Below are 23246 nucleotides of genomic sequence, written 5' to 3' on the forward strand. Positions count from 1 at the left end.
GTGTGCACTGCGTGTGCACCATCTGGGTGAGCCAGGCTCCCTCCCCTGCACCAGTGCAGGCTGCAGCCAACCGGGTGAAGCTGGCACAAAGCCCCTAGTGAGGACAAGAGCATACTGGGCCAGTGACGGGCTCCGGCCGCGCCCAGCGCTGCCTCCCCTCCCCCAAGCGACAGGCTCCGGCCGCACGTTCCATACAAAAGCCGTTTATTTATTTACAGAGCTGGGTACAAATGCAGAGCTGGGACAGGAATGCGCCAGGGGCGGGGCTAAATGTAGCTGATGATGTCGTTGCAGATGATTGGCTGCCGGCTGCGGCTGTTCAAGAGGGCAGCGAAGCGGGTGCAGTCTGTGGTGAGCTTGGCAATGTCGCCGTGTGACTGGTGGAAGAGGGGCCCCTGTGCCCGCCCACCCAGGCCCCCCGGACCGGAGAGGTGCTTGGGGCCAGGCTGGGGGGCGGCGGGGCCCTTGGGGCGTGCTAGGCTGGCCAGCTTGCGTCGCACGTTGCCCGAGAGGCTGAGCAGAAAGCCATGGGGCTTGGCCAGCCGGTGGGGCAGGGCACTCTCCTCAGGAAGGTCCATCCAGTTCTCCACCAGGTCAGCGAAACAATTATCACCCAGCACGAGCGGCTGCCGGTTGCGGCTCTGTGAGAGCAGTGCCACAGTCCAGTCCTGCGCGTCCGCCGACTCCAGCACCCGCCACTGCTCCAGGCAGGCGTCTGAGGTGGACTTGGGCCGGACCTGCCGGCCAGGGGTCTGGCTCAGGCTGCTGCGGAGGAAGGCCCCTGTGGAGAGCCTTTGTGCCCTTTGGCAGGGGGGCGGGGGGTTCCTGCGCAGCACCAACCCCTCCTCCTCCCGCCATGTCCCCCCTGACACCTCTGAATAGCCCGAGTCGAACTCCAGGCTCCTCTCACTAGCAGGCGGTGCGCACTCCTCCTCCATCAGCTCCAGGCAGCAGGCTGAGTCTGCCTCTGAGACGCCCGATGCCCGGTTCTCCACAGGCCGCTCCCAGCAGGGCGGGGGGGGAGCTGGCGCGGGCTTGGGGGGCCCCAGCCGTGGAGCTTGGCCTGGCACCCGCTTCAGCTCGTGGAGAGTCCGCATCATGCCCTGCATCTGATCCCGCAGTGTGTCCCCCGCTGCCTGCAGGCACAACTGTGGGGAGAAGAACATGGTGATGTCATCGCTGCCCTGATGGACTGGTCACCCTGGTAGCATGGCTGGCCCATACCCCATCTCCAACAGTCCCATCCCCACAACAGCCCTTTCACTCATCATCTGTCCTGACATCTCCAACAACCCCATCTCCCCAGCAGCCTTGTCTCCCGTCACGCGTCCCGACACCTCCAACAGCCCAGTCCTCCACCTCCATCAGCCCCATCCCCCACCTCCATCAGTCCTGTCACCATCCCAACAGCCCCATCTCCCTAACAGCCCCATCACCGTCCCAATACCTCCAACAGCCACATCCCCCGCCTCTGTCAGCCCCATCAACAGCCTCATCCCCCCAACAGCCATCCCAACACCTCCATTAGCCCCATCCCCCTAACAGTCCCATCCGCCACCTCCATCAGCCCCATCCCCCCCAACAACCCTGCCACCCACCCCGACACCTCCAACAGCCCCATCCACCACCTCCTTTAGCCCCGTCCCCCTCCCAACAGCGCTGTTCCCCACTTCCATCAGCTCCATCAATGTCCCAACAGCCCCATCCCCCCAACAGCCATCCCGACACCTCCATCAGCCCCATCCCTGTAACAGCCCTGCCACCCATCACCTGTCCTGACACCTCCAACAGCCCCATCCCCCACCTCCATCAGCCCTGTCAATGTCTCATCAGCCCTGTCCTCCATCACTTGTCCCAACACTTCCAACAGCCCTGTCACCAGTCCCAACACCTCCCACAGCCCTGTCCCCCCAGCAGCCCTGTCTCCCATTACCCATCCCAACACCTCCAACAGCCCTGTCCCCTCAAAAAGCCGCATCACCATCTCCTGCCTCCAGCTGCCCCATCACTGTCTCCCCCATCCCAACACCTGTCACCCTGTCTGCAGTCCCAGTCCTCTCCAACACTCTCCCTGCACCAGCCCAATGGCAACAAGGCCCCCAGGACCCAGGATGGGATGGACACTCTGGGGTTATCAGCCAGGCACGAGGGCAGGCCCAGCCCCATGGGCCAGGTCATTCCATGGCAGTGACCCGGGTGACTGGCTATGGGACACCAGTGACCAGCTATGGGACACCAGTGTGCCCACCCCATCCACCACCTGCCACCCCACATATCTCCTGCCCCGTCCCCATGCACCCCATCCACCTCCCTGCCCCCTCCTCATGCCCCCCATACACCCTCTGCCATCCCACACTCCCATCCACCCCCTGCCCTGTCCCCTCCCCCATTCACCTCCCTACCCCATCCCCTCGTCCCTCCTTCCCCCTTCCACCCTGCTGCTCTCATCCACCCATGTCCCGTCTCCACACTCCCCATCCACCCCATGCCACCTCATGCCCCATCCATCCCTCGCCCTGTCCCCATGCCCCCATCCACTCTCTGCCCCACATCCAGTCCCACTCCATCCCCACCCCCATTGACTCCCTGCCATCCTACACCCCCCCATCCACACACCTTACTGTCCCCACACCTGCTGCCCCATCCCCATATGCAACCACAACCTCATATACACCATGCCCCACTATATACCCTCCTCTATATACTCTCTCCATGTCCTTCCCCATACAGCCCCTGCCTGTTCTCCACACCCCCCATAAACACCCCACTACCACCTATACACCCTGCCCCACACACTCCCCCAAAAACACCCTACCCCCACACAAATGCTGTGTCCCCCACCCCTGTGCTCACCAAGCACCAGCTGCAAGGACCCTCCCTCTAATCCCCATGTCACTCAGCCCCCAGGAGAGCCCCCAGAGGACTCACCAGGCTCTGGGCTTCCAGGCAGCGAGGCCAGCTGAGCCCAGGACCCCCAGAGCTGGGGCTGAGTCCTTGTCCCCTCTCTGGGTGGCCACAGGGGCTTCCCTAGGAGATGCCAGGGTCTGGCTGGGTTGGGCACTTAAGCAGTGGTCTCTGCGGTTGCAGCAGCGTCTGTCTGGGCTGGGTGTGGAGCTGCAAGGGGGAGATGCACACGCAGGGCTCCGCTGCCTGGACGTGCACCCAGCCCCAGGGCACCACTTTCCTGCTGCTCCTGCACCTGAGCTAGCCCATCCCTGCCGCGTGCTGCAGCATGTTGGGGTGAGCAAGCAACCGCCCCGCCGCGTCGGCAGCTACAGATCCAGCCTCAGCCCAGCCGCTGGGACATGACAAATAGAGACGGCAGCTGGAGTTACACAAGCTGGGCCTGGCCAGAGATGCTGGGTGCCCAGAAGAGTCCAGCACTGGGAGACAGAGGGAAGGGGCACCATGCAGGCCTGGCCCAGAGCAGTGTGGAGGGACCCTGGCTCCCACCGTTCCCTGGGAATTCCTCGGGGCAGGCATGTACCACTGGCGAAGGGCCATGAGCCAGGGCCTGGGGCAGCCAGCAGCCTGGGGCGACATGAGCTCTGGGGGCCATTGGCACTGTTCCACACAGCCAGCGCAGGCATTGGGCCCGGGGAGGAGGGAGCTGAACTGCTCACCAGGACCAGGCACAGACGGGGCACCAGCCACACCAACAGGCACCCTCCGATGGGACCTGCTCAGGTCCCCTTGTCTGTACCAACCCCTGCAGTCACACCCAGGTGGTTGGGCAGACATCGGGGCTGGGGTTGCCCCACGGACACACACGAGTGTGCCAGAGCTGGAAACTGAACCCAGGAGTCCGGACTCCCTGCCCTGGCTCTAACCACTAGCCCCCACTCCTGCCCACAGCAGGGAAGCAAACCCTGGAGTCCTGGCTCCCAGCCCCACCAGGTACATAGAGCAGTGCGCTGTGTGGTAGGTCGCCAGCAGGGACATGCCAGGGCTGGAGTGCCAGGAGCCTCGCCAAGGGCAGGCCGTGAGGCCATGAGAGCAGAAGCATTTGGGGCCTTAACAAGGCGAGCCCAGCCTGAGAGGCTCCCTAGTGCTGCCAGCTCTGTGCTTTGGGGTGGGGCTCCTCCTGCTTCCAGCCACCCCCACAATCCACCGTGCCTGCCAGCCACCACGCCGCCTCCCCCCCCCGCACGTCCTGGCTGAGGGCGTCGCTGCACTTCCTGCAGGGAAACACTAGTGATTCAGCCCCAATGCCTGTTGCAGCCCTGAGCCCGGGAAACCTCCTGCACTACAAGGGCCTGCTCACCCAGTCACCCCGCAGCTCCACCCTCGTGTCCCCAGCTGCGAACCACGGCACCACAGCTCAGGCTTAGTCCCTTTGTCCTAGAAATGAGTTGGTGACTCCCACTTGCTGGCTGAGGGCAGCTGGGCTGCAAGGCATGGGGTCTGCACATTGGCCTGGGTCTGGGGGGGGCTGGATGAACCCAGGGCATGTCCAGCTCCAGGGTCCCTGCGGGCAGTGCTGGGCGCTTTCTTGTTTGCTCCCCAGCTCTTGTAGGCCATACCAGCCAAGGCCCCAGCCGAGCGCAGCCCTGCAGGGGGTGGCTCAGGCAGCTGGTCCTAGCAGCCTGGCATCCAACATGCCATGGAAACCGTCTAACATCCAGCTCTGCCAAAGCTTCAACCTGAACTGGGGCCAGGTTTGCCCAGAGCTGCTGGAGGATTGAGGGCATTCGGGCCACATGCTCCCCAGGGGCCAGGGAAATCACCCTGCCGAGTGTGCAGACCCAGGCGGGCCCAGAGACAGCAGGGCTAGTGCCAGGGGCCCACTCCCATAGCGGAGGCCATGCCCAGGGCTCCGGAACAGCCCCAGGATCTGCCCGTTCAGCCCTAGCCCCAGCCTGGGGACACGGCAGACCCTACAGGAGGGAGACATGGGACCAAGGGACAGGACCCAACAGCACCTCTGCCACTACCAGTCAGGGCTGAACTGGGGCCAGCTTGGGCGGATTGGCTCCCCCAGCTCTGATGTCACTATCCCCTCGGGCGGATTGGCTCCCCCAGCTCTGATGTCACTAACCTGTCACCCAGCAACCAGTTGTTCGGCAATCAGCACTTTCTTGACATCAGATGTAAAACAACAAAAATGGCTTCCTGTCAGCTGCCTGCGAAGGGGGGAATCCTGCTGCTCCTCCCCTGCCCACAGGGACCACCCAACCCCAGTCACCGAGCACACGCGCCTGCTGCCCCACGCGGGTAAAGGTGGATGTGGGTGCCCGGAAATGTGGGTGGGTATGTGTGCACAGCCCTGCCTGGGGACCCTGCCCTGCGCCAGCACTGCCCACCCATCCTGGGGCCAAAAAAAAATTTTCAGAAGTGCCCAGGGATTTGGGGAGCCCTGAGACCACCAGCGGGCAGTACCCAGGTCACACAGGGGATCAGGCCCCTGAGGCCACGGGGGTGGGTGGGTGGGTGGCTGGGGGAACTGTGCCCGGGTCACACAGGGGATCAGGCCCCTGCGCCTGGCCAGGGGCGGGGGGTGATAAGGCCCCCTGTGGCTTCTCATATCAGTCCCCAAGTCCCTGGTCACATTTTTAAATTATGGACGGAGATTCCTCCAGCTGCCAGTTACTATGAGCCAGTCACCCTCTGCCCCCGCCAACGCCCCCAGCCCCCCATCCCATGGCAGGGCAGCCCAGCGCTCACCTCCCTGGGGGCAGCCAGCCCCTCCCCCGCCCCATGCAGAGAGGGCAGGGTTGGAGCCGGGCTGAGTCCCTGAGCATGGAGCTAGCGGAGCAGCTGGGGGCAGTCTGGGCCCTGCTAGGGTCTCGGGGATCCCAGAGCCGAGCAGGCCCAATCGCAGGGGCTGAGGGTAGCTCTGGGCCAGCACAGCCCGTGGCCCGACACTGTGGCCTGACTCTGGTGACACCCAGCCTGGGGCTGCCCGGCCCCGCGTGCAGCCCTGGGCACAGGAGCTGGCAGGGCTGGCATGTGCCCAACGTGGGCAGCCAACCGAGCCCAGCGGTGCCAGGCGTGGTCCGGGCAAAGCCGAGCCCCGGTACTCCGGGGACGCCTCTGCCCTGCATCCCCAGCGCCCTTCCCCGGGCTAGCCCCGCCGCTGCCAGGGGGAGCCGGGCTGCCCGGCCGGACCCGCTGTCCTCCGAGCCCGGCCAGGCCACTCACCACTTCTGCCCGGAGGCGGCCGAGGGAGGCGTCCAGCCGGGCTCGCCGCATGTCTGGGGGGGGGGCTAGGCGGGCAGCCCCGGTGCGCTCAGGGCGCCCCGCCAGCCCGGCGCTCGGCGCTGGCCCGGAGCTGCGAGCTGGATCCCTGGCGCTCACTATCCCAGGCCCGGCCCCCGCCCCGGAGCAGCCAATGAGCCCCGATCTCCCCTCGACCCGGGGGCCGGGCCGGGCTAATGGGAGGCCTCAGTAATGTGATTCCCGGGGCGGCGGGGGCCGGAGCCCGCTGGGGCAACCCCGGGGCCAGACGGCGCGAGGGGCCCCGCCCGGGTCCCGGCCCCGGCCGGTCCAGCCCTGGGCAACCCAGACACCATGGGCACCGACCCTCCCCAACCCAGAGCATCATGGGCACACCAGCCCTCCAGCCTCGGGCACTGCGGGCACCAGCCCTCCAGCCCTGGGCACCAGCCCCACCCAGCCCTGGGCACCGAAGGCACCAGCCCCCAGCCCAGTTGCAGAGCTCTGGGTAGGTGGTGGGCGCAGGGGACAGGCAGTTGCAGAATTCTGGGGCGTCGGTGCGGGGGGATGAGGGGGGGACAGACAGTTGCAGAGCCCTCCGTATGGGGGGTTGGGGGTGGGCACGGTGGGGGGACAGGAAGTTGCAGAGCTCTGGATGGATGGGTGGGCACGAGGGAGACAGGAAGTTTTAGATCTCTGGGTGGGTGGGTGGACAAGGGGGGGCATGGTGGGGACAGGCAGTTACAGAGTTCTGGGTGGGTGTGGGGAGGTGCGGGTGGGACAAGCAGTTTCAGAACTCTGGGTGGGTGGGCATGGGAGGATGAGAGGGACAGGCAGTTGCAGAGCTCTGGGTGGGAAGGGTGCAGGGGGGACAGGCAGTTGCAGAGGTGTGAGTGGGTGCGAGGGGAGGACAGGTTGTTGCAGAGCTCTGGCGGGGGGACAGGGGTTGGGTGCGGGGGGATAGGAATCAGCACAGGGTGAACAGGCAATTGCAGAGCTCTGGGTGGGCAGGGGCTGGGGAGTCTGGGGATGGGCGTGGTGGGGGTGTGGGAGGGCCATGGGGGGCATGCAGTTGCAGAGCTTTGGGTTGGTGGAGGCTGGGGGTGGGAGCAGGGGTGTGTGCAAGGGAATAGGTAGTTGTAGAGCTCTGGGTGAGTGGGGGCAGGGGGGTGGGCACGTGGGGGACAGGCAGTTGCAGAGTTCTGGGTGGGTGGGGCTTGGGGGGGTTTCGGGGGCAGGCAGTTGCAGAGCTCTGGGTGGGTGGGGGCTGTGGAGGCTGGGGGTGGATGCGGAGGGCACAGGCAGTGCCTGGCTGGAATCTCTGGGCAGTCCCCACAGAGGGTGCCCACACTGGACGTGCTGAGATTGCAGGGCCAGCTGGTGGAAGAGGACCAGGCTGCCCCCTTTGGGGGAAAAGAGTGGCACTGTGTATGCAAATCGCTCAATAAACTAGTTTGCATATTATATACAAATAATTTGCATATTTGTATATAATCCTAAACTCCGTTTAAAATCTGTTGGTTTAGTTCTGGCAAAAGGCATCCACTGGCAAGCCCCTTCCGCCACCCAGCTTCTAGCCTGGCACCCCTGAGCTGGGGGAGCTGCAGAGCTCCCCACACCTGTGGCAGCAGTAGACTGTTGTCCTGTGTGCCGAGCAGGAGAGTGCACAACCTGCTTTCTGCAAACACAAATGTTTGCTAGAATGTTGGATCCAGGACTCCTGGTCTGTCCCTGCCCTGGGAGGGGAATGGAGGAAAAGGGGGTTCTAGTGAGGGGCAGTTGGGAGCCAGGACTCCTGGGTTCCATCCCTGGCTTTGGGCAGGGAGAGGGGGTCTTGTGACCAGAACAGTGGTTCATGCAGCATAGCCTAGCTTGTAAACGTGGCACCTTCATCTGCAAGGTGGCGAGGCCACAGAGCACAGCTGTGGGGCTGGTTGGGGCTGACCCTGCCCTTGAGGGTTGTTTGCAGGCTCACACTGGGCTGTCCTGCCCCATGCCACTCCCTGAGCTCGCCGTGCATATGTCCTGGGGTGCACTGGCATGGCAGCACTACATGTTACAATCCATCAGCCAGAGGCCCCTGCTCAGAGCCCAGGCCTCATGCTGCTCTGGGGGCAGCCCCATTGAGCTTCTGGCACCCCCCACTGGACAGAAGTTTACACATCAGGATTTAAAACAGTTGTCCACAAGCTTTATTTGTTGCAAGACCCATTCCCGCTTTAGTTGTACTGTAATCTGTCTCTGCCCCCCAGGGGTTGGGAGCCAGGAGCCAAGCCATGGTTGGGGGCTGAGGTCAGGGACGGGAGCTGAAGCGGGGCCTTGGTTGCAGGCGGGGCAGTTTCCTGATGCGTTTGCTACGTCCAGTCTTTCTGGCCTAAGGTGTCTTCTGCCTGCAACAACTCCCTGCAGTGTGCGAACGCCAACCTCTGCTTCCCTCCCAGTCCCTGCTCTCTCCCAGCCCCTGGCCCCCAAACCCTGCTCCTTCCTAGCCCCCGACTGCTGCTCCTTCCCAGCCCCCAAACCCTGCTTCCTCAGAGCCCCTGGCCCCAAACCCTGCTCCCTCTCAGACCTTATCCCTCCCAGCCCATGGCACCCAACCCCTGCTCCTCCCAGACCCTACTCCCTCCCAGCTGCCAGCCCCCGATCCCAGTTCATTCCCAGCCTGTGGTCCCTGACCCACGCTCGCTCCCAGCCCCCAGCACCCAACCCCTGCTTCCTCTCACCCCTGGCCCACAACTCCTGCTTCCTCTCAGCCCCTGGTCCCCAACCCCTGCTTCCTCCCAACCCCTGTTCCCTCTCAGCTCCTGGCCCCCCTGTGATGCTCGGTACCTCGGGGGAACACCCAGCACACCCATGTTCATCCTTGTAAAATGATTGTGTGGTATCCAATGCAAAGTTTGTCATGTTGGGTGTCTTTGGAAGAGTCATGATGCACTGAGCATTGTTATTATAGTGATATTATAGGTTATAATTTCATGTATATAGTTATGAGGCTGAAAATGTATCCTCATGGCTTAAAATAAGCCCAGGCAAAAACTCTCTAAGAGCAGAGGGGCAGTTCACACCTCATCAAGGCGTGTATGGGACAAACCCAGCCCAGCCTCACAGGAACAAAGGACGCTGGCCTAGGCAGCAACAAAAGGATCTGTTGGATTCTCGAGTAAGTCACCCCCTCCTTCCTTTGGTCAGTTTGGGACTGCGATGAGGTAATGCTCACCTGATTCTGAAGGGGGGGGAGCCAAAAGGGAAGAAAAATCATGATAAAAGGGAGAGATGTTTGCCATGCTGTCTCTCTCTTCCACCTACACCTACAGATACCACACCAAGCGACTGAAGTGCTGATCAAAGGGCAGAGCCTATCTGAAGAGCAACCAGCCACCCTATGGTGAGAATCATCTAAGTTTATAAGGGCATTGAAAGTGTTAAGATCAGGTTAGAATGTGTTTTGCTTTTATTTCTTTTGACCAAATCTGACATGTTATGCTTTGACTTATACTCACCTAAAATTTATCTTTACAGTTAATAAATCTGTTTATTTACCTGAAGCAGTGTGTTTGGTTTGAAGCATGTCAGAGATTCCCCTTGGGATAACAAGTCTGATACATATCAATTTCTTTGTTAAATTGATGCACTCATATAAGTTTGCAGCGTCCAGCAGACATAACTGGACACAGCAAGATGGAGGTTCCTAGGGTTGTGTCTGGGACCGGAGATATTGGCTAGTGTCATTCTGTTGCGCAATCCAAGGAGCAGCTCACGTGCCAGAGGCTGTGTGTGAACAGCCCAGGAGTGGGGGTTCTCACAGCAGAGCAAGGTCAGGCTGGCTCCCAGAATCAAGGATTGGAGTGACCTAGCAGATCACCGGTCCAGATAACATCAGAGGGGAACATTACAGTGGCGCAGCGAGCAGGGTCTATGTGCATCTTGTTACTCCAAGTGTAGTTTACATTTTAAGCACTGATATTTGTGATTTTAAGTGAGTCTTAAGTACAGTGGCTAAGAACAATCAGGAGGAGACCACAATTTTGTTATTTTCTGTTTGCTTATTTCAAGAAAGTGAAGTAGGAACAGAAAATCAGGAAAATGAGTTAAATCAGTGAAGCAATTGCAAAGTTGGAGCTTTTTAGGCTGCAGTCTGCAAAAAAGAAGAGGGAGCACCAGATATTATTGCAATTGAAAGAACTGGAGATAAAAGAAAAAGAAAAAGAGGCAGCCAGAGAGGAGGCTGCCTACAGAAGGGCCATGGAAGAAAAAGAGAGATAGAGAGAAAAGAAAAAGAAAGAGAGCAAAAACATCAACTGGACCTCCTAGAGACGCAGAACCAGAACCTCATGACCCCCACGACTCCCATCACTCCAAAAATCCACAAATGGGAACATTTATGTCCTGCATACAGTGAAGACGATGATATTGCTGAATATCTGACTACCTTTGAAAGGCTGTGTGTAATACATGAAATCCCTGATGATAAGAAAGTTCCTACCCTGATTGCAAAATTAACTGGTAAAGCTCAAAATGTATTCAATGGAATGCCTATTGGAGATGCTTTAGATTATTGTAAATTTAAAGATATTGTTTTGCGAAGTTTTCAGATTACCCCTGAAACATACAGAGTTAAATGTAGGACTCTTAAGAGGGCTATTGGGATGAGTAATGGGGAGCTTAGTGGTTTGAGCATTGGCCTGCTAAACCCAAGGTTGTGAGTTCAATCCCTGAGGGGACCATTTAGGGATCTGGGGCAAAAATTGGGGATTGGTCCTGCTTTGAGCAGGGTGTTGGACTAGATAACCTCCTGAGGTCCCTTCCAACTCTGATATTCTGTGATCCCAAGATGGCAAGTTTTGAGGGAATGTTGGATCTTGTTGCCTAAAAGCATTTCCTAAGCATCCGTAAGGCTGATGTAAAGCAGTGTCTATGGGACAAAGATGTAAAGACTGTGGCTGTTTTAGCTGATGCCTTTGAACAGACTCAGGCATCTATTGAGAGCAGGCCACAGAAGAGGGGTTTAAAACTGGTGGGAAGGGAGGATCCCATTTTGCCCCTGGGAAGAGCGAAGGAGGTTGGGAGCCTAAACATTCTCTTACCCAAAAAGCATCCCTCTACTGGTAACTCCTATCCCAAATCTCCTGTAAAAGCAGAAGAGCCCAAAAGGTGCTATCAATGTAATTCCACTGATCACTTGAGGAATAAATGCCCTGTGCTAGGAGGAAGCAGGCAACCAAAAGCTCATGTTAGTTCTGCTGTCCTCAACACAGAAACCCCCCAAGCAATTGAAACCTATCATATTGGTTTTGTGAGGTTAGCCTCTGCAGAACCAGATATGGAGCATCTTAAGACTGTCCAGATTGATGGCAGGGAGTACTTAGGGCAGAGGGATACAGGGACTCAGATCTCTCTGGTTAAGCAGAGTGGGATCCCAAAGGCCAGTATGCTACCTGGCCAAATGCCAGAGATTGTGGGGGTTGGTGAAAGCAGATTCCTTGTACCACTAGCTAAAATCCATGTGGTTTGGGAAGGTTTGGAAAGTGTTTTGACTGTGGGGTAAGAACACCTCCTAGTCGACCTGCTCCTTGGTAATGATTTTTTCCATGTAGCTCAGGTTAAAGTATTTGCCTGCAGCAGGACGGAGTTTTATGCTGGGACTCCCGAGGTAACGTCTCAGGAACTGCTGAGAAAATGGGAAAGAGTCTCCTTGATTCTTCTACAGCAGGGGAAAGCCACATGCTTCCAGGTGAGAGCGTGGTTGAGACCAACACCTGCATTGCAGCTGGGGGCAACACCACATCCAGAAGGGATGGGGATGTAATGCCTGCCAGGGAGAGAACTGTCCAGGGTGTTCACTGCCAGCAGTTCACAGCTGAACCAGAGGCAAAGCTGGCTCTAGGTAGCATAGAGAAATGTGTCCCAGAGGGGAGCCCAGAGAAGGGGCAGGGGAAACAGGGTGCTTCCAGAAACCATTGAGGTGGGTGAGAATTCCTGTGACACTGTAACACAGGGAAGCAGGGTGCTTCCAAGTGCGGGCTGGCAGCTGACACTAGTTCCTTTCCAGCAGAAAGCAACATGCCCTCAGGTGCTGGGGCAGGAGAGGTGTTATCAGTGATTAAGGAAACTGTCCCAGTTGTTAACTGGCAGAGTTTTGCAGATGAACAAGAGACAGGGAGCACAGAGAAATGTGTCTTAGGAGGGGCCTGTGATGAAGTAGGGATTTTTCCCTTGTTATGTTGTATGTGACCCTATGTGAGTCTTACTGTTTTGCATGAATGCTGTGTGTGCCTCAGTTTCCCCTTGTATAGCACCAATGTCTAGGTGGTGAGAATAAAGGGGTGTGACTTTTGAAGAGGCTGCTTCAGCTGCCTGCACTGATGCTATAGCCACCCCTTTCTAACCTGAGATCCAGGAGGGGGATGCGACCAGGTGACTCTTGACCCAGGAAGCGAGACAAAGGCCAGAGAAGGAGCAACAGGGAGGACAGGTGCCAGCCAGCTGGAAGCGAGTCAGTTTTGGCTGGCTTGGGGCACAGGTAGAGGAACAGAGCCCTGGCTCTGGGCTCCCCTCCGCCCACTATGGACTTAGCTGAAAGTCACTGATTTCTGTGCTAATAAGCTCTGTTCTACTCTGTGTTCTGTGATGGGGCAAGGCCAGATGGCTATAGAAATCTAGTCTTCTTATTGGGATCTGGGAAGTGGGCGGGCGTATAGAAATGTAGTCTTATTGAGATCCGGGAAGTGGGCGGGCGAAGCCCGTCCATCGCTAAAGGATCCCCCCAGCCTAAAAGGGGGATCCACAGGACCTAGATACCCAAAAAATTCTGGGGGACAACTAATGAAATAACAGAGACAGGAGTATGGTCAAAGGGTCAAACGAAGGGAACCGGACGGGGACACCGAGCAGAGAACCCCGGACAGCGCCCACTGCTCCTCAAAGGCGTCAAGGGAGTCAGAGGACGCCGCCCAGAGGAACTCTGCCCGGATACGTGAACAAACCGAGGATCGGAAATAGGCCCCACAGTCACAGGAGACTCCATCGGCCAACCTCCTCACTCTGGTTTTATAGATGGCCATTTTAGCTAGGGCCAGGAGGAGGTTGACCAGGAGATCCCGTGACTTCGTAGGGCCACAGATAGGGAGTGCATAGATAAGAAGGTGAGGGGAAAAGTGCAACCAAAAGCTTAATAAAATATTGGTGAGGAGCCAGAATAGGGGCTGCAGCCTGGCACACTCCAGGTATATATGTGCCAGGGTTTCTCTCACGCCGCAAAAGGGGCAAGTGTCTGGGATTGGGGTGAACCGCGCCAAGTACACGCCCATGCTCACGGCTCCATGAAGGAGCTGCCAACTGACATCCCCAGCGGGCCTCGGGACTAAGGTGGAATATAGGCTGGCCCACCGGGGCTCCTCACCCTCCAAAGGTGGCAGGAGGTCCCGCCATTTTGTATCGGGGCGGGACAGGAGGGTGCGGGCGTGAAGGGTGTGGAGCACGAGTGTGTATAGATGTTTTCTTGGTGCAGTTTGAAAGCAGTGAAGGGGTGAGGGGATCGGTTGGGTCCACGGGGCAGGGGTCCAATTAAAAGGTCCGGCGGGCCTGGGGTAGGGGGAGGGCGGGGCATGCCCTCGTGCAGGACCCGGTCGAGATAAACCCGAGCAGCGGGCGGCAAAGCGGCCTTCACCTCCTGAAGTATGCGTACAAGGTCTGGAGAGCCCCATGCGCTGAGCGAGCATCAGGGGATCCAGCCAGTCTCCCCGGTCATAGTCCAGGAGGTCTCCGACCCTTGTGACTTCTGCCAGGACCAACCTCTGGCTCACCGAGCGGGACTCCGCCTCCTGCACACGGAGCTGGGGGTTGTGTAGCAGGGCTCCACGAGGAGATCTGCCCCCTCAGTGGCCGCCACGGACCTGGTCGTTCTAAAGAGTTTCCAGGTCCAGAGGAGGTCCTGGTAGAAGACCGGTAGCCCAGAGAGGTCTCGCGGAAGACCTCTCAGATGGAGATAAAGGAGCTGCCAGTTGTATTGGAGCCCTCGGAAGCGGCGCAGGAAGGCATACACCAGTATGCTCCACGTCGGACTACCTGCACCATATCTGCAGGGCCTGGAGGCGGAAGACGTGGATCTGAATAAGCGGACATTTCAGGCCCTGCCCTCCCTCCTCCAGAGGTAGATGGAGAACTCTGCAGGGACCCAGTGCAGTCCTGACCAAAAGAACTCCAGAATCGATGTCTGGAGGTTGGCCAGGAAACCCGGGGCCGGGACCAGGGTGTTGAGCCGGACCAGAGCATGGACAGGACTAGTTGATTAAGCACCAGTGCTCTCCCTCGAAGGGAGAGGCACCGGAGTAGTCCTGTCCATTTCCAGAGCCGCTCTATCACCCTGCCCTCTAAATTCTGCCAGTTCTCCGGCAGAGAGGGATGCGTGGCAGAAAGGTAAATGCCGAGATAGAGCAAGTGGACCCGTGCTCCACCGGATGGCCTCAAGCGCGGGTGGGAGGGAGCTCAACTGCCGCCAGTCCCCTACCACCAAGCCAGAGCTCTTGACCCAGTTGACCTGCGCGGAGGAGACCGCCATATAGATGGCCTGGCAAGCCTCCACCCACGCCAAGTCACCTGGGTCCTGGACCACGAGGAGCATGTCATCAGCGTACGCCGACAGGACCAGCCGCAGCTCCGGCTCCCGCAGCACCAACCCTGTCAACCTCCTTCGGAGGTGACAGAGGAAGGGCTCGATCGCCAGAGCGTACAGCTGGCCCAAGAGGGGGCACCCCTGCTGCACTCCTCGCCCGAAGCTGACCGGTTCGGTCAGGGTCCAGTTGAGCCTGACCAGACACTCTGCGGAGGTCTACAGCTCCTGGAGAAAACCCACAAACTGGGATCCGAAGCCAAACGCTTGCAGAGTGCTCAGGAGATACCCGTGATCCACCCTGTTGAATGCCTTCTCCTGATCTAAGGACAGGAGGGCAAACGACAGACCATCCCTATATCCGAGTTCCAAAAGGTCCCGGACCAGATATAGGTTGTCAAAGATGCTGCAGCTCGGGACGGTGTAGGTCTGGTCTGGGTGGACCATGTCCACTAGCACGGACCCTAGCCGCAGCGAGATTGCTTTTCCCATGACTTTGTAGTCCGTGCTGAGGAGCAAGACCGGACGCCAATTTCGTAAATCACGGAGGTCCCCCTTCTTCGGCAATAAGGCGAGCACGGCTCGCCTGCATGAAAGAGGGAGGACCCCAGTCTGCAAAGACTCGGCCCAGACAGTGACTAGCTCTGGGCCGAGGATGTCCCAGAACACGCGGTAGAACTCCACGATCAGCCCGTCCATGTCCGGAGATTTATTGGTGGGCATGCGACGGAGGGCTTCCGAGAACTCGGCCAGAGTGAGAAGCAGCTCTAGCCGGTCTCGGTCGCCCGCGCTGACCGTAGGGAGCTCCTCCCAGAGCACTCTGCAAGCGTTAGGATCGGTCAGATCGGGGGAGAAAAGGCTTGCGTAGAAGGCTCTCACTCTCTCGCACATCTCCACCGGATCCGTGAGGGGGGTGCCATCTTCTGCCAAAAGGCAGATGACATGTTTCTTGGCCCCCCTCTTTTTCTCCAGGGCGTAGAAAAGCGGAAGCCGCGATCCATCTTCCAAAGGAGACGGATGTGGGATTGAACAAAAGCACCCTGGGCCCGATGGTTCTCGAGGGTCTGGAGCTCCTCCCGCTTCTCCCGGCACGCTCCGCAGAGGGGTGGATCCTCAGGGCTGGCAGCTAGATGCCTCTCCGGCTCTAAGACCTCCCATTCCAACTGCTCTATCGCCGCATCCCTCCGTCAGCTGGAGCCCTGGGTGTAGTCACGGCAGAAGAGCAGGGCGCGCACCTTCCCTAGGTCTCACCACCGCCGCGCCGAGGGAAAAGCACGCCGCTGCCCTCACCAGGCCAGCCAAAACTCCCGGAAGGACGCCACAAAGCCCGCATCCTCCAGCAAGCTGTTGAAATGCCAATAGGCCGGCCCCGGCCTCTCCGCACAGAGGGAGGCTGTCACGGTGGCTATATGATGGTCAGAAAATGGGGCTGGCCGGATGCTGGAGGAGTGGGCTCGTGAAAGATGAAAGCGTGATAAATAAATGCGGTCCAACCGGGAGTGGCGTGACCGATGGGCCTCCACCCGGACAAAGGTGAACGTGGAAGTGTCATCCGGGTGGTGGTCGCGCCAGACGTCCACCAGGGAGTGGTGTTCGACTATCTCCTGGAGGACGGCGGCGGTGGCCAGGCTCTGCTCGGTCTACGAGCAGTCCCGCTCCTCGAGGGTGATGTTAAAGTCCCCTCCCAGGACCAGGCACTCCTGAGGATCCAAGGTGCCGAGGAAGGTGGACGCCTGCTGATAGAATTGCAACCGCTCCGGGCTTGCTGCCGGGCATAGATGTTAACAAGGTTGACTACGAGCCCCTCCATGTGGACCTGGAGGTCCAACAGGTGGCCCCGCACAACCTCGGTGACCCCCAGCACCTCGGGCCGTAGGTCGGGGGAGAACAGGATCGCCACTCCAGCCGTACGAACGGTGAGATGGCTAAAGTAGACCCTGTCCCCCAATCCAGCTGCCAGCTGTCTTCGGCGGTCGGATCTGTATGGGTCTCCTGCAGGAAAACCACAGAGTACCCCCCTTCACGAAGGAAGGAGAGCACCTGGGACCTGCGGAGACCCATTCTAAAGCCGCAGGTGTTCAATGTTGCGATGGTAAGAGATGCCATGAGGAGGGCTAGGGGGGATCCTTGCCGGCAGGGAAGCTCGCGGCTCCCGACGGGCCGCGCAGCAGTCCGTGACCTACCCCATAGGTGAGTAAGGAGTCACGGAAGAGGCGGACCCACTGGTAGGCGTGGCGCCCTGCCTCCCGGTCCTTTTACCCTCCCCCATGAGGGCCCTTGCGACCAGGAGGATTTGATTAAAGTCCCCCACATCGCTGGAGAGCAATCTGTACTTTGTTGCGGGAGCCATGGACGTCTTCTAGAAACTCCCGCAAGTCCTCTCGCAGCGCATGGGGGGCTGGGGTTACGGTCTCCTGGTTACTCCCCGACGGGGCCCTTGGTACAGCCCTGTGGCCCACCGAGACGAGCAAACAGAGTGCGGACCCCCGACAGGACTCCTGATCGGTTGGCGCCACGAGGCCTGCCTCGAACCCTGGGGCAATAGGGGGCGGCAGAGGGAAGATTGCAGCCCCTGGTCGGTCGGGATGGGTAAACACAAAGGCCGCTCCCTGGGGGTCATCGATTGGAAAAGGGAAAGAGACAGCCCCAGGGGCGTCAATAAAATCTCGGGAGGTGGACAGGAAAGGGACAGGGGCAGGGACAGGGTTAGAGGCGAGATTCTGGGCGGGGAGAGGGCTCTCAATGATGCTGGGCGCAGGCTCTATGGTGGATTTGGCAGCCACGGCATCAGGAGGTGGACTCTCTTCTGTAGGGCCCTCTCCCGGGAAGGAGGTCGAATGCTCCTCACCAACGAGGTGTGCCCCTGGTGGCTCAGGTCCCGGCCGCGTGGCACTGGCCATCGCCTCAACAGGCTCGGCAACTCTCAGCAGGGTGCCATCTGCAGCCGGGTTGATGGAGGAATCCAGGGGCTCCTCGGAGGTGGGAGCAGAAGCAACGGTTAGGGGGAGGGAGCATGGGGAGAGGGGGCTGGAATAAAGTCGCCCAGATCGAGGCCCGCTGGCATAGGGTCATCCTCCCCTTGGGTGACCGGGGTCAGACCCAGGGCCTCGATCTCCTCATATATAGACGGGAAATTGTTTTCCGCTACCCCGGGATTCTTCCCGCCAGCACCTGACGCGACAGTTGCTTCGTGGCACACTGAGGTTTCAGATGGTGCCTCGGGGGTCTTGGAGAGGAGGGACTCCCGTGGAGGGGAGATACCGCCTTCCAGTGCTGCCACATCTTCCCCAGCCGGCTCTGGTGGATGGAACACACCCGTGGGTAGAGCGGAAGGCTCGGCATCAGTGCCCCCCTTCCTGGTCTTCCGGGGGGCCTCCACATCAGATGAAAGGAGCGGAGCTCGAGCCTTCCGCTTGCCCCGTTTCCCCTGGACTAGGGCCCAGCCCTCCATGGAATCATCCAGGGGCTGGCTAGCAGGGGTTGTGTCAGGCGGCAGAGGCGATGGCTCAGGGACTCGAGGGGGGAACGGTGGGGCAGCACAAGGGAGGGAAGATTCCCCTTGGGGCGGGCCCTCTCCCATGCCCAGTGGTGTCCCTGCCACACCCTCCTCCACAGGCCCCGCCAGATTACAAGCAGCAGGGGTGGGGCTCTCCCGCTCATCTGGGCATAGTTGGAGAGGTGCCCTTTGGGCCCGAGCGAGAGTAATGGTGGACTGGGAAGGAGGAGGGGTGGTTTTGGGTGCCGGGCAGCCAGGGGCGCCGGTGATGATGGGGCCGGTGCCCTGCCGGGGCTCAGGAGTCCCAGATGCCCCTCCTTGCCGGGCCAAGGGGCAGTCCCTCCGGACATGCCCCATCACCCGGCAGAGGTAGCACTGGGCCTTCCCCGTGGAGTAATGCACCCGGTAATGGGCCCCCTGGTAGGGGACTAGGAAGGACCCCTCCAGCGCCTCTCCGTCACGCGCCACTGGCGGCAGTTGAAGCTGCACTTCCCGGCGGAACGAGAGGACGTGATGGAGGGCGGGGTCTTTGCAGCCCAACGGGAGAGGGCTGATGACAGAGATGGGCTTCCCCAAGGTAGAGAGGGCGGGTAACAGGGCGGCATTGGGAAGAAAGGGAGGGATGGAGGTCAGGACCAGGCGGATGCCCAGGTCCTCTAGCAGCTCGAAGGGGACAAACACGCCCCCCACTGCCAGGCCATTCTCCACCACCTCCTGGGTGGCAGCCTCCGATGCTAAGAAGAAGACGACCTTGCCATACATTTTGGAGGCTGCCACAATGGCTGTGGGCCCCACCACCCTCGCCAACGCCTGCACATAGGTCTCCACGTGGGGCGAGGTGGGCACCAGGAGGCAACGGACGCCGTGCTTCCTGGTCATGGTGGGAAAGGGGCCCCGGCTGCTATAGATGGTAGCAGAGGCGGTGGGTGGGAGAGATGACATAGCGGCAGGCGGGGAGGCTGCCACCTCCTGGGCGTATGCCTCAGGTGCTGGGGGAGGGACACCCGCAGAGCTAGTGGAGGGAACAGCGGGGAGGGACGCCCCAGCTGGTGGTGGGGCCAGGGCATTGCGGGCAGCCCCTGCCATGGAGGGCCTGGTCTTTTTAGCGGGGCCCTTCCCCTTCTTCTTCCCCTGGCCCTTTCCGCCGGCTGGGGGGGGGCTCCCCCAGAATCTGAGTGGGGGAAGGACGTGGCAGCAGTGGAGGTCACCCCGGTGCCTGTCGCTGCTGGTGCCCCAGCGGGGGCGGTGGCAGATGGTTCGGTAGCGGAGGTAGAAGCTTGGGGGGTGACGGAGGGGCAGGCGGAGGAGGGGTAGCTGGGGCTGCTGGGGCTGCTGGGGGGCCCCACCCGTCTCGTCCCCCAGCATCGTGAGCAGGGAGGGAAGGGGAGATACCAGAAGAAGGAGGGGAAAGGGGAAGCAGGTCGACCACTCCTCCCCGCTAGGCTGCAGGCAGGGGAGGAGGGTGCCAGAAGGGGTGGGCTGGACGGGGGGGCAATCAGGGGTTAGGGTTCAGTCGCCGACACAGGGTGGAATTCCGGCTCCTCTAGCTGCACTAGGGGAGGGGGGGATACAACAACATTGGGGATGCAGTGAAGAGGGTTGAAACTAAAATGGGGAGTGTCACAAGTGCATGGGAGGGGGCATGGGCGCATGGAGCGAGGGCTAAGCGGGCTAGAGGTAGGACAGGGAAACCAAGGGGCTAGCTTCAGAGGCTGGGGCGGGGCAAACAAACAAAGGCTGCAGAAGGAAATGGGTGGGGTAGGCAAACAAACTGAAGCTAGTAAGGGGGGCTGGGGCAAAAAGGGGGGGCAAAGCTGCAAGTGGCAAATGGGGCAGGTAGTAAAGGGCAAAGCTGTGGGGTGGGCAGTCTGGGGCGGGGGCACGTGCACCCACGTGCACTTGCACAAGTCTTTTTAGACTGGCTGCTGCTTTTGGCCCAAAGGGTGGAAATAGGGCGTGGCAAGCCAAGCAAGTAGCTGAGTCCAGAGGCAGGAGCTGAGGCAGATGGTATACAGCCAATGGGAATGGTGGAGGGGGCAGTGGTGGTGGTAGTAGTGGTGGGGGTTGGGGGGACACACAGATGGATTGGGGGGCAGCTCCATGCCACACCCCCTGTGTCCCTGGAAACACAGTCAAGACCCCCATCACAAGAGCACAGTTTGAAAGTTACTCAGTCTTAAGGCCCCCTCCATGGTGGTCTGCAAATCTCTAGGTGCTCCCCCACTGGTAGATGGTCCTCTCCTTCTCCTCCTCGGGCTTCAGCAGCTCCAGGCAGCAGACTCTGCAGCAGTAGCAGCTCCAGGTGGTGGTCCAGGCAGGCAGAAAGGACCCCTCTCAGGTGGTGGTGGTAGTGGTGTTGGAGCAGTAGCAGCGCCCGAGAGTCAGGGGTCCAGCAACCAGGTAGCAGAGAACGGGGGGGGGGGTGTCTTGCTAGGTTGATTGGGACACCTGAAGCCAATCAGGGGCTGGCTGAAACTAGTTAAAAGCCTCCGAGTCAGTCAGATGGGTGTGCATGTCAGGAGCTGTGGGAGGAAGTTGCGCTGTTGGAGAGACTGAGTAATACACACCATATCAGGCACAAGGAAGGAGGCCCTGAGGTAAGGGTGAAGTGGAGCTTGAGGAAGTGAGGGTTGCTGTGGGGGAAGTAGCCCAGGGAATTGTACATGTTTCTAAAAGGTCAGCTACCATAGCTGATATTATTAGGGTCCCTGGGCTGGAGCCCGGAGTAGAGGGTGGACCCGGGCTCCCCCCCCATCTTTGCCCCCTGATTAATCACTGAGACTGGGAGACAACAGAAACTGTGCAAGGAAGGATAACTTCTCCTTACCTCCCTTGCTGGCTTATGATGAAAATGGCTCAGTAGACTGTGACCGTTGTCTCTAGAGAGAGAAGGGTTATGTGGAGGGTCACAGTGAGCCTCTGAGGCTAGCGATATCCTCCAGGAAACGCGGGACTAGTTTCGGTCAGTTCCTGTCGACTAATAAACTTTCTGTTTTACTGGCTGGCTGAGAGTCATGTCTGACTGCGGAGTTGGGGTGCAGGGCCCTCTGGTTTCCCCAGGAGCCCTGCCTGGGTGGACTCGCTGCGGGAAGCACACAGTGTGGAAGGGGATGCTGAATGCTCCAAGGTCAGACCCAGGAAGGTTGAAGCTGTTCAAGCTTCTTGCCCTGGAGTATGCTCAGAGAGAGGAGGCATGCTCCCCCGGAGTCCTGACTGGCTTTGTATGGAGTAGTTCCAGAGCATTATCTCAGTGACTCTTTGACAGGGGCCCAGAGGAGGAAACTGTGAAAGGAATAGTTGGGGTACAGGAATGTCTCCTCACTAGTCACTTGTGGCAGGATGCCTAGGACACTAGGAGGATGGCTGGGTCAGCATCTGTGCACTCAGCCACTCAGGCTGTGATCCAGGTTTTGAGAAGGAACTGTGTAACTGGCCTCCTGGAAGGGAGCAGTCACACAGCTGACTTCTCAGGGACAGAGAAAGGGGTGGTGGAGGATACCCCAATCCAGGTCCCAATTTTTTCAGGATGCTATTTCTGATACGTTTTTGGAACATAACTATGTCTGTTTTAATCAAGATGCAGTTCCAATGCCTGTGATAACAGAGGAGTTGGGAGCAGGAAATTGCCAGGTGGTAGTTTGTCAGAATACAAATGACCCAACTAACAGAGAAGGGGGAGTTTTCCCCCAGGCTGGTGAAACACAGAGAAGAGTTATGGGAAAGCTGCTGGGAAAAGGTGAATCTGATCAAAGGTAAACACACCTAGCCAAGAGAGCACAGATCACAGCCCTCTAGGAGGCAGGAAAGGACTCAGAGCTGGGAGGGGAAAACACAGGGTAACCCAAAAAGGGGAGCTGGATTTTCTGCATATGTACAGTCCTGAGGTTGGGAGACTACTCCCCAAAGGGCCAGCCAATGTGCAGGATCCCCCTGAACACCTATCTTGCCAGACCCTGAGGCACCAACATTCCAGAAACATGATTAAATTAAGAGCTCACACAGAGGGGAACACTGGAGGGAAGGAAAAGCCAGTGACTGATTATAGGAGAGGTTTCAGAGTAGCAGCCGTGTTAGTCTGTATTCGCAAAAAGAAAAGGAGTACTTGTGGCACCTTAGAGACTAACAAATTTATTAGAGCATAAGCTTTCGTGAGCTACAGCTCACTTCATCGGATGCATTTGGTGGAAAAAGCAGAGGAGAGATTTATATACACACACACAGAGAGAACATGAAACAATGGGTTTATCATACACACTGTAAGGAGAGTGATTATAGGAGAGAGAGTCAAAGGACTCCATGGATAATGAACAAACTAACCTCAAACTAGAATATCTGAACAGAGAGCGTGGTTTCGTAAAGATACTTGTAAATGCACATCTGAGACAAAATATTTTGGTTCTCATGTTAAATTTTGGGGATAAGAATTTTGACATGGATGTTAAATCTTATGATAATGCTACTTTTCAATTAATTCCTGTAAACAGGTTTAAAGCTTATAACAGCAGAGAAACCCTAAAAAAACTAGTTTTCTGTGTGTGAATGGGGAAACTGAGGCACATTGCCTCATGGGCTTAATGGCTGAATGCCAAGAGAACTATAACACAAACTGCTTTTGAACTAGTCCAGGGGTGGGCGAACTTTTTGGCCTGAGGGCCACATTGGGGAGTAGAAATTGTATGACAGGCCATGAATGCTCACAAAATTGGGGTTGGGGTGTGGGAGAGGGTGAGAGCGCTGGTTGGCACTGCGGGCTCTGTGGTGGGGCGGGGATGAAAGGTTTGGAGTGCAGGAGGATACTTCAGATTGGGATCAAGGGGTTTGGAAAGCTGGAGGGGGATCAAGGGTGGGGCACGGGTTTGGGGCATGGGGAGAGGCTCAGGGGTGCAGGCTCCAAGCAGTGCTAACCTCAAAGCGGAGCACCCATGGGGAAAAATTGGTGGGTGCTCTGCACCCACCAGCAGCTCTCCATCCTTCTCCCCCACCCCA

The 23246-nt window shown here is 58.8% G+C and overlaps 2 protein-coding genes across 4 annotated transcripts in view; one reads left to right on the forward strand and one right to left on the reverse strand.

Annotated features, from left to right (window-relative positions):
- UBA7 (ubiquitin like modifier activating enzyme 7) overlaps positions 1-5045 on the forward strand; it is a 52395-nt gene extending 47350 nt beyond the window's left edge. For both annotated transcript variants that reach the window (XR_006282600.1, XR_006282601.1), the window contains exons 25-26: positions 295-351; positions 4508-5045. The gene's annotated coding sequence lies outside the window, so the exon portion shown is untranslated. The remainder of the gene's footprint in view (positions 1-294; positions 352-4507) is intronic.
- Positions 188-6263, reverse strand: INKA1 (inka box actin regulator 1). 2 transcript variants are annotated; one of them, XM_038410165.2, is made up of 2 exons: positions 6142-6263; positions 188-1148 (listed from the first exon to the last, which is right to left on the reverse strand). In XM_038410165.2, the coding sequence occupies exons 1-2, from the start codon at positions 6190-6192 to the stop codon at positions 267-269; spliced, it is 933 nt and encodes a 310-aa protein (XP_038266093.1). In that variant the 5' UTR covers positions 6193-6263; the 3' UTR covers positions 188-266. The 2 variants fall into 2 exon arrangements, with proteins under 2 accessions (XP_038266093.1, XP_038266095.1); XM_038410167.2 differs by lacking the exon at positions 6142-6263 and adding an exon at positions 5039-5165.
- Between the last annotated feature and the right edge of the window lie 16983 nt (positions 6264-23246).

The sequence above is a fragment of the Dermochelys coriacea genome, chromosome 7 (assembly GCF_009764565.3).
Source record: "Dermochelys coriacea isolate rDerCor1 chromosome 7, rDerCor1.pri.v4, whole genome shotgun sequence".
Taxonomy (NCBI): domain Eukaryota; kingdom Metazoa; phylum Chordata; order Testudines; family Dermochelyidae; genus Dermochelys; species Dermochelys coriacea.